This window comes from Hypomesus nipponensis, chromosome 10 (genome assembly GCF_054491055.1).
Source record: "Hypomesus nipponensis isolate SF chromosome 10, ASM5449105v1, whole genome shotgun sequence".
Classification (NCBI taxonomy): domain Eukaryota; kingdom Metazoa; phylum Chordata; class Actinopteri; order Osmeriformes; family Osmeridae; genus Hypomesus; species Hypomesus nipponensis.
The window spans coordinates 12,751,585-12,762,460 of record NC_140370.1 but is presented as its reverse complement, the minus strand read 5'-3'; the positions used below and the strand labels follow the sequence as shown (position 1 = coordinate 12,762,460).

At 44.7% G+C, this 10,876-nt stretch overlaps 1 protein-coding gene across 1 annotated transcript; it reads right to left on the bottom strand.

The window, feature by feature from the left end:
* Nucleotides 1-2,777: 2,777 nt before the first annotated feature.
* On the bottom strand, nucleotides 2,778-9,830 carry ankrd33bb (ankyrin repeat domain 33Bb). Its single transcript, XM_084707924.1, has 4 exons — nucleotides 8,798-9,830; nucleotides 5,192-5,321; nucleotides 4,677-4,817; nucleotides 2,778-4,381 (listed from the first exon to the last, which is right to left on the bottom strand). Exons 1-4 carry the CDS (start codon nucleotides 9,290-9,292, stop codon nucleotides 3,552-3,554), a joined length of 1,596 nt encoding a protein of 531 aa, XP_084564050.1. The 5' UTR covers nucleotides 9,293-9,830; the 3' UTR covers nucleotides 2,778-3,551.
* Nucleotides 9,831-10,876: the final 1,046 nt, after the last annotated feature.

Sequence of the window (10,876 nt, the reverse complement as noted above, 5' to 3'; positions counted from 1 at the left end):
AGTATGAATATATATTATATAAATATAAATATATACTTTTTATGTGCAGATGTGGATGTCACTTATAGCAGCAACAAAAAGACTTAAAAAACTACATGTAGGATTTTGTTCACATAGATTTTTTGGTCTACACACTAAAATGTTGAATTTGTGTAGTCATGTTGTTGCTATGTGATATAGGGGAGACCAGGGGCCGCTTTAGGTCTACATGCAAGTCATTACACTGTTAACAAGACAAGGTGCTACAAAACTAGACATACCAATGTGTGAATATTTGGTGTTAACAGTTTCCTGGCACTTGATGTCCCTTAAGTATTCACTAGTTAACCACGTATTAAGGAACTGAAGAGCCTTTCAAATAGAACAACAGTAAAGTAAACATCTACAGAGTTGACAATACGCTTCCGGATATGTAGTTGAATACTGCGTTATACGGAGGCCATGGACTTCTATGAGAATGAATTATATTCGTTATAACACATTGTATTTGTTTACTTTAGATAAAAATGCAACCCCCAAGTTTAAAATGGATTCCTCTCCGAAGGACCTTCCCTCCTGCATGACACAATGTCATAGGTCCACTTCTTCTGAGCCAACGTGCTACTAAGTTCAAACAGACTATGGAAAGCCAGGGTCCTCAAGTGCATGAGCAATTATTCAACGAGTAAACGTGAATCAAAACACTAACGGGAACCACATAATTCAAAGAAGGATTCAAATTACAAACCATTCTTACACAGATCCCTGGTCTCCCCTACTGTACTGTTTAGAAGTCTAGACATCATCTGCAGATGCTTTCAAAAGGAAGAACGATGCAATTTCCCCCGACTGGTGAAACGACTCGACTTGTCCTAGTGAGGTACCTTCTATGTAGTCAGCATCTGGAGCCAGACAATGTCCTTGTGAAAAGTAGACATAAATCTGACTAAACTGTATGGGTTACAAACGTCAGTAACCTTTTTGTTGCTAGACAAACGTGTTTTAAAAATAAAAGAAAAATGTGAATCTTTCTATTGCCTCAACAGATTGCAACTGCTTCAAAGATATAAACAGACCATCGAAGTGCTTCCAGTTTATGGTGTTGTTTTTTCATGGTCAAAGTTTCTTGTGTTCTCTTGTTCTCTGTCTCTGAGAGGATCCATCTTGTAAGACGCTTCCTACAATCATTACCACCTTAGATGACTAGGAACAGAATAAGATGCAGTGATTTGACAATGAAATGCACTTAGTAGTTGTGCTGGAACAAACCAGGGTACAAGGCTGATCAAGCAATCGTCACCTTTCAGAAACTTCCAACGGGTGTCAATAAATACCTCTCTCTTTTACTCTCTTTGGACTTTAGTGCTAATACTATACTATATTACTACTTTTTTGTCAACCCCATAGTCCTTCTGGAGACACAAAAAAAACTATGGTCAGTGACCTTCCATTCCACTCCCCTGTAGTGGTCCCATAGCCATGTAGACTGTGGTCTCTCTATCTGTCTACTATTTCTCTCTCTCTCTCTCTCTCTCTCTCTCTCTCTCTCTCTCTCTCTCTCTCTCTCTCTCCCTCTCTCTCTCTCTCTCTCTCTCTCTCTCTCTCTCTCCCTCCCTCTTCTTTCTCTCTTTCTCTCTATCTCTCTCTCTCACATAGGCTACTGTGCATCCACACACGACCATGACACCTGGGCCCGAGGGACACATGCTCCAGGGCCAATGCACATAGAACAAGCCCATTGCCGTCACATAAAGTGTTTCATCTCTCTCTCATGAGTGTGCCCGATACTGCAGTTCCTTCACAGAGCTGAAAAGAGCTTTCCAAAGCTTTAGAATATGACATGGAATATTCCATTATATCCCTTTAAATTTTAATTGCATGGCTAATCCTAGGAGAATCCATCATTCTGTGGCCGCTCTGTGTATGTTTGTGTGTGTGTGTGTGTGTGTGTGTGAGTGCATTTGTGAAAGAGCAAGAATGAGAGTGTGTGTAAGTGAGACAGCTGCCTGAGTCTGTCAAGAGTTGAATAGTCTGCAGTGTCCTCTAGTGGACTTGTAGAGAACTGTATATGCAGGTCAGGTCTGCCATTTTCTCCTGGATGGCCTACTGCTGCACACTGACTGACTGCAGATACCGTGCAAGCTACCACAGTCTCTGAAGATATACTCAGATAATAGCCAATGCATTTGATATAAGCCTCAAACAGTAACCAAAATCTCCTTTGCTTATGTAAGTCATGCAATTATATAACTGTGATGATTATGCAAATAATGTTATTCTATAGAAATAGAGCAGTTACATAACTGCCTTGGACCATTTAGCATATACATTGATATTCATATGTGAAAGGGCGTGGGCAATACAAAGTGTCTGGAGTTTTGATGCCTATCCACATTGACTTTTTGAATTTGTATTCAATAGCCCTGTAAAACAAAACGACTCCCATTTGATTGGTCTGTTTGCCTTGAAACATACAAATAAGCTATATCTAAAAACACATGTAACCTGGGAGTGAATACCCACTGGGTATGGTGGCAGAGGGAGGTGGGCACAGACCCTCCGCTCTCCTCCTGAACACTGTTGGCTCAGAGTTACCTGCCCTTTGCCCCGGCTGTTACGGGTTCATTTACTGCAGTTCTGGCCTGACCAAGTGGATCTTATACAATACAATAACATGCCAAGAACCATTCATCACTGCTCCCCTTCTGCACCATCCGCAATCCCCCACCCCTCCACCTCCCACCCCTCCACCTCCTACCCACGAAGGCTAATGGCATTTTAAGTGACTTGTCTTAAAGCAGAAATAATGTCATCTTTATTGACAGTTGAACATTTAAACAATCAACTGAAACGTTTAAAATATGCGTCAATAATAGGCCTACCCCTAAAACTGCAACCTGCATACACAGAGAATTGTTTTGGAGAACACATCAAATGTGTATCAAATAGGCCAATAACACAAAGAACTGATAAATACAAGAATACAAAAAATACATCTGTACGAAGTTCAAGTATTAGTTCCTCCCATTGAGAACAATTAAATGATAAGTAGCACAAACGGAAAACTGCTTTCTTTCTTCCAGCTGACGCAGTTGTATGAGGTCCACAAAAATACAGGTCTGTCAGTTTGTTGTTCACCAGAGAATACCAGAGCTACGGGATTTAAAGGGGCACTGTAAACCTCCCTCAAACAAAACATGCCACGTCACTCAGTAAACATATGGAGGTCTAAGTTGACCTCTACATTTGTGAAAGACCAAGAACAAGAGTATGTGTGTGAGCGAGACAGCTGCTTGAGTAGGTCAAAAGTTGAACAGCCTGCAGTGTCCTCTAGTGGACTAGTCCACTCTACCTCCTTCTCTCCTCTTCCCCGTCTTTACATTTACATTATATTTAGCAGACGTTCTTATCCAAAGCGACTTACAGTAAGTACAGGGACATTCTCCCCGTGGCAAGTAGGATGAAGTGACTTGCCCAAGGACACACACCGTCATTTGGCTCTGCAGGGAATCGATCCGGCAACCTTCTGATTACTAGCTCGACTCCCTCACCACTCAGCCATCTGTCTTCCCTCACCTCCGCCTGTTCGAAGCCGTCCGTCTCTGTCGGTCCTCCTCCGCCCTCCTCCTCTCCTCCTTTATGGCCTTGTAATTCCACTTGGGGATCTGCAGGTGGCTCTTTTCCCTGCTCTTGCGCTGCTTCTCCAGGTGGTTGGCGTTGTCCGGAGCCTTGCAAAGCCTCACCTTGGGCACCACCATGCCCGGTCGCACGCTACTCCGCCTCACCAGGTGGAGCGGCAGCAGGCTGGTGCGGCGCAGCGCCACCGTCGACGCCGCCACCACTTCCCCCATGTCCCGGAGGACCTGCGGCTGCAGGCTGGACCGCCGGTCCGTCTTCTTGGGCACCAGGAGCACGCGGGAGTTCTGGAACAGTCTCTTGTAGTTGTTGAGCCTCTCGGGCCCCAGACGCTTCAGCTCCTCCAGGCGCTGCTTCCTCAGGATCTCCTGCACGGCCAAGCGGCGCTTCCCCACGCACGGCGGGCTGCCCGGCGCCACCGTGCGGCACACGGGGGCGACGAGAGGGCTGACCAGGCTGGTGGTGATGCGGACCGTGTAGTCGAGGACTCCGTCCTCCACCGCGTTGGTCTTGGTGCGGAGGTTGAAGGAGCAGCAGTCCATGGCCTTCTGGGAGATGCGGCGCCAGCAGGACTTTGGCTCCTGGGTCTGGGCCACCAGCTCCTCCAGGAGTGGCCACTCCAGCCGGTAGGTGTCGCAGAACTGCTCGGCACACGGCTGCTCCATCAGCCGTGTCATCAGGGCGGCCGTGTCGTAGCGGCCGGTGAACAGCGCCCACTCCCGCGGGGTCATCTTCCGGCCGTAGTCGCGGGCCTCCACGTCCCCGCCTAGGGCAGAAGCAGACACGCTACAAACGTGGAACCTGTGCTAAAAACACACAACGCATGTGACCCGTACGCTCTACAAGCAACATTGTGCATCATGTCACGCGTGAGTGTACGTCTAATCCACACACTGTCTCGCGTGGTCGAGAGGTTGAGAACTCTAGTAACCCGAGCCAAGAGAATAGAAAGAGAGAACTGCCAAAATACGTACTACTGCTACTTATCGTTGAGCCTGTTCAACATGCATGTTAAAATACAAAACGGGAAAGTGTGTGACCACTTCCAATGAATGGTTTACCTGCCATCATGAGAGCCCTGACACATTCAGCCCTGCCCTGCATGGCAGCCTTCATCATGGCTGTGAAGCCGTGACAGTTCCTCCTCTCTAAGTCCAGGCCAGGGAAGTAGTTGAGTAAGTAGTTGGAGATCATGACGTGTCCTTGAGGTGGAGAAGCAACACACACACACAAAGTTCATACAGCACAGCACCACAGGAGGAGGGAATTGTGGCAGGTCTTGAAATGAAAGGCCAGACTTCTGCTGTGTTTGACGACAGCAGCAGAACCAAATGAAAGACAACTGAGAATGTGTGGATGTATCTCAATACTCTACTCAGCCTCCCTTTCTTGTCTTTTTTCCCCCCAACAATTACATAAAAACACAAGGGCAAGTCAAATCAACATGGATGCACCCCAACAGGAATACCTCCATGGACATACCTGTCAAGTTCAAAGGTTTTGGAGCAGAATGAATGAAGTAGACAAAGAGAAGACCATTGAAGACAATTGAGGCACACCCTCATAGTTAAGATACCTGCTTGAACAGCTGTGATGAGGGCTGTGTTGCCCTCGTTGTCTTGCCAGTTGATGTCAATGTAAGGACAGGAAGCAAGAGCAATAACCACATCCACGTAACCTTGGTAACAGGCCATCATCAACCCAGACTGAAACAAACAAATCATCATCATAACATTAATTATTTATCCTTCTCATCATTCATTATACATTAAGGGTTTGGAACAGGGGGATACAATATTTACTGATTTGGTATTGGCATCTTTCCTTGAGTCAATCCAACACTGCAACAAGCTTTCCAAGCTGAATAATGAAGTTAAAATAATTTAAATAATTTAATTTATAATTTTAATTTAAAGTTTAAAGGATACATTAGTATTGACTTTGTTTAATTTCATTTACCAAGCTAAATATATCTACAGAATCAAGCTGACAATCCCACCATTATTCACAATTGAACATGCGGCAACTTGTGAGTGCTGCAGAAGCTAACATGTTGCAGATACGTATGCCTGCTGCAGCATCAGCAAGTACGTCTGCTAGCGTGTCTGTCATGAGGTCATTGAGGGCCTTGATAGTCTTAAGACCTGAGTCTGAATGCTCTTGATCCTCAGAGATTCCTCACCAGGGTCAATTGGATCTATAGCTTTTCTTTTCAAGGTGCTTCCTCAACGAGCTAGCTAAGATTATACTACAACTACAAGTATGGTTTGCATTAAGTGACTGAGGCACAACATAATTTAATCTGTGTAATTTTATGTGTTATAGATATTATTATTATTATGCGTGGTGCTTTTTGTACTCTATCCAACCACATGAAATGTATGTGTTATGAAACTGTTTTAAAGTTTGTTTTAGTGTAATTCCATTAATGAGAATAGAATGTATTTATGTATTTGTCTTAACTTTATTCAAATTAATTTGGTTGATTGTTTTGCCCCATGGAAACTAGGGGAGTGTATCCAGTATGTTCCCAGGGTCTTAAGTTCCCAAGGTGTTGCCTTGTTCAACATTCTATAAACACACAAACATTCCCATTGTCTTAGGCTCAAATGTGACCCGTTTCGAATTAAGAAAATGTCATAAATATTATATTTTTTGGGAGCAAGGCTTCTAAACAGATATATAAGCTCAGCCATAACCAATCTTTTAAAGGTTCCCAGCTGGTGCTGATAGAGCTGGGAACAGATGACCCTGGGAAAATACGATTGACACAAGGTAGGAAAGGGTTGTGAAAGCAGCACCGAAGGTCATTGGTGCAGTCGCCATAGCGACTTCCACATCACACGCTGCTGCAGCAGAACCTTCTCCATCTCCACAGACACCACCCACCCAGCTGTCATCTATTTACACCGCCTACCTTCAAGAGGCGGGACATCCTGACAAGAACAAACAGGTTTCGTGAGAGCTTCTTCCAACAGGCGGTGTAAATACCCAACAAGTGTTGAGTAGTAAATTGGCCACCCCAGTCTGGACTGTACCCACCACACCCTGCCACCACCTCACCTGGGTCACACCCCCCTGAACATCCTGGCCCCCTACCAGACTATGAACCACCCGACACCTCTCACCCCAGTCTCCCACCCCCTGAACTATCTGCCTCCTACCCTTTCCTGCTCCAGCCAGGCCTGCTGCACTCCATTCAACTCCACCTCACCTCACAGCCAGCACAAGTCACCCTTCATCCACTTAAATCCAGCCCAGATTGTTAGGTTATTTTTAGCTGAGGTTATTTTCAGTTGTTTTATGTGAATTATTGAATGAGATGGAATGAAACCTACGTACCGTACAAACACAGGGAAAGGGTGGAGTACTTAGATAAAAGGAACTTAAGGTAGCACTTGCTGTCTAACAAGCCCCTTCTGATCCCTTTGGGAACACAAAGTTAAGTCTGAGCTAATAGTCTTTCACTGGACCATCTGTCTGCTGCAGCAGTACACCCTACTGGTCCTTCATATCACTGCACTGCAGGTGAGGATGTCAGAGTTGATCGCTGGGTTAACTTTGTTTGTTCAGTTGCTCATTAATGACAATTTTCCCCACTGTATTGCACTTTAGTGATTATTGGGAATTAAATTAAAAGTCCCTGCTGTTGAAATGTCCCTTCTGCGACAAAACCAGTTAATTGCATAACAGGACTGATAATAGGAAAAAGACCCACAAATTGACCAGTGCAGTTGTCCAGTACTGCTTATTCATCGCATTTATCAAGAGAGGTTATTCTGTGTGTCTCAAAGGGCAGAAGTGACATACCGTAGTAGAGATGGTATGTACTTTGTTTGTTGTTCCCTCTGGGCTTGGCCAGAGCTAGACCTGGGATCTTTACCAGCGTCACATCATCACATGTGCCATCCATCTGACGCAGATACAGCTTTGCAATGCTGATTTAGCACCAAGCTGGACATCCGCTTCCATCAGACTGATGCAATTCAATCCCACTTTTCATTGTTAGTCAGATGAACGTACCAGTGAGTGGTTATTGGCCTATCTGCTATGTTTTACAAACGTTTTTTCTTGAAGTATTCCACAGCAGACTTTTGCAATCTGATTAAGACATGATTAAGTTTTTAATGTTTAACTGACGTAAACCTCTGATTCTGGGAAACGTGCTCTGGAACACTGATCTATAAAGAGCTCAGTAGATTTATATTTGGATGCTTTGGCACCTTATGTGTCTAGGTCATGTCAGCAGTCTTTTGTGCCAGGTGTGACATGACACTTGTATTTGGCTATGAAGGCACAGAACAGGTTTCAACTCCAGTTAAAAGTTGCCTGAGAAATGCAGAGTACTTGCCAAATGATGTATCCAACAGTATGATTCAGCAGTAACATAGTCCTGCAAGTAGCAGCAGCAGGCCACTGCTGTCATTAGCACACTATTAGTATGTCAGTGACTAAAAGTGCCTTTAAAAGTCAAAGGGTAGTTACCATTGCACTGCAACACTGATAACTGGAGTTGCATCCAGAAGCATGCACCTAAACACAGATCTCTGATTGTTTCTCTAGTTCTTGTACACTCGTGATTCCACTGGATCAGAGATAGATCAGTTGATACAAGTCTTGGTTCTTCACTTGGCTGATATATTGGTGAACTCTTTAAAAGCTAAACCATGATTATGGGCTGCCTGGGCACTATGTCCCAGAGCAATCCCCCACCCTACCCATCTGTTTCCTGGGCTTAACCAACTGATCTGTGTCCTAGCTAGCACTGAGTCTTTTTAACCATGAGCAACTGTACCTCTTCTTGGGTGGAGGGTGTGTGTACTTTTGCAATCTCTGCATCTCTTAGCATTTTTTGTAACTCAGCACACGATTGTGTGCTTCGAAATACTAGAGCCACAGTGTAATCTGAGGGCACTTTTTGTTTTCTATTGTACTCTTCTGTACACTGTAGAATCTTACAATGGAGTTATTTCAGTGTTTGTCATCAAGTATTAAATAAGTGCTGGGTAGTGCTTGTTTACTACGGACAAACCTTTTTTTTCTTCAGTTGAACCCAATAAACTACCCAACATACCTCAAGTGCAGTGTTAAGTTCCAGAGTGGTATATCTGTTGAGTTCTAGGCTGTGTGTGGATTTTGTACGTGAAGTGCGAGAGTTGTGTTGAAGTGCGAGAAAACCTACTCTTCCGTTTTTGTCTGTTTCCTTGACCTCTTCCTGCGTCAAGCCCTGCCGTATCATGATCTTCACAATGATGGAGTTGTTGTTGCTGCAGGCCTTGAAAAAGGACATGGATTCAGGGCTCTCATGGATGGGCTGTGAGAACAGGTGGGCCTTCACCTGGTTCTCCAGCGAGTCATCCAGAGGGTAGAAGGAGTCATCGGAGGCAATGCTCCGGCGGTCAGGGGGGAGATCCGGTAAGGAATCAAAGTCAAACTCCTCAAACTCCTGATAGACGTCGTCGTCGTCGTCGTAGTAGTCGTTGTCGTCGGCCTCGCCGGGGTCTTCACCGCTGGAGCTGTCGTCTTCGTCCGAGAGGGACTGTTCTGGGGCCTCGTCCTCTTCAGGGCCCTTGCAGGTTCCCAGGGTTACCCCCACCCTGGCCCGTCCAGACATGCCATTCAGCTGCACCTTTACAGGAGTCCCCCCACCTCCTGGGTCATCCGTGATCCGCACCATTCAAACCGTCAATCCCGGGCCCCAAAGCTTGAGCGAAACACTTGAACCCTAGAATTTCGAAAACACTAGAATGTTCACGGTCACAAAGGTTCAAATGAGGTCAGAAGCAACACAGCACAACGCAGCACTCTCCAATATCTCTTAAACGTTCAACAGACATTATGAGGTATGGAACATCCATGGTAATGGTTCAGAAAACCTTCCTTTCAGAAGCGATGATAATGGTTCAGGACTTCTTTACATCCACCAGGCTTTACCAACCTGTCAACCACAATGTTGACAGCAGATTCTCATTATCCTTGTGTAACTGACGCCAACTAGCAACTAGTAGTCCTGTAGACTTCTTGAAAATCCATCTCTTCTTCTAAATCTCAATCATCAAAGATGTCCCATAAAAAAAAGTTCTTCCAAGTTCCAATCTTTCTGTAGATAGATTAGCTCCTCTGTCTCCTACTCCTTTGTGTCTGTAGGAAAGTTTTAAAAACTGTTTCTCCTAGCAATGAGCGACAGCAGAGAAGCAGTTTCTAAACTGACTCTCAATAATCTCCTTAGAATCTCTCCCTCTCTCTCTCTCTCTCTCTCTCTCTCTCTCTCTCTCGCTCCTTCTCTCTCGCTCTCTCTCGTTCTCTCTATCTATCTCACTCTCCCCTGCCTCCCTCTCTCTATAGCCTCTCTTTCCTCCCTCAGTTTTAATTCTACTTTCATTTTTGTATAAATTGACACCATATTCTGAACGATACAATGCATTGTCGTGTCAAATTTGTTTGTAAACTATGAGCATACAGACCCACAGACTGCCATTTCATGTGCTGTCCGCTGTAGATGTAACAGTACCGGTGTCTTTCTTTAAAGCAGTGTTAAAATTACTGTAAGGCAACCTGCATGCCATGTTTATTGAACATTGGTTAAAAACATCGAACTCCAATGACGTTCCTTGGGATTCCCTGGCTTTTTCACAATACCAGTCCTGCCCCCTCCAGTGTTTGCTTCATTTGCATGTGACCCTAATCTTTTACTGTGGGTCATTCGGCTGAAAGATAATTGGATGCAGCAAAAATAACACTGTCGGGTTACACAAGGTCATTTGTCAGCTAAAAGTCATCCTGTTCAGACACTGCAACTGGCAGTTGATGATAGTTTGTTGCAAGGCTGTTTTTTCATCGATGCCTCGACCTCAAATAAGGTTATGCAACATAACCAGGTAATTAACCCACCAACTGATTCACAATGTTGCAGCAACCTACTGGCAATGTTACTACTACGCTGGGTGTCTGTCAGCTGGGGAGTCAATTTACCGAGTTATGTCACATAACCCGTTTTCTGGAATACCCCCCGGGACTATTCAGGTATTTTGATGATTTTGACTTTCGTGGCAAGACAAGAGAGATCAGGGCTCTGAAGTCGCATTTGCCGTGGGACTTGCATCAGCCATTTCCCACGCTCTCACGCGACACCTTGTATTTCTCACGCATTTCAACCATATATCACGCTCAGAAATAACTTCTCCCGCTGAATACAATTGAGATGATAGTTTTCTCGAGTTATATGCCGAGTAAAAAGACAATCAGAAAACATCACTAGCAA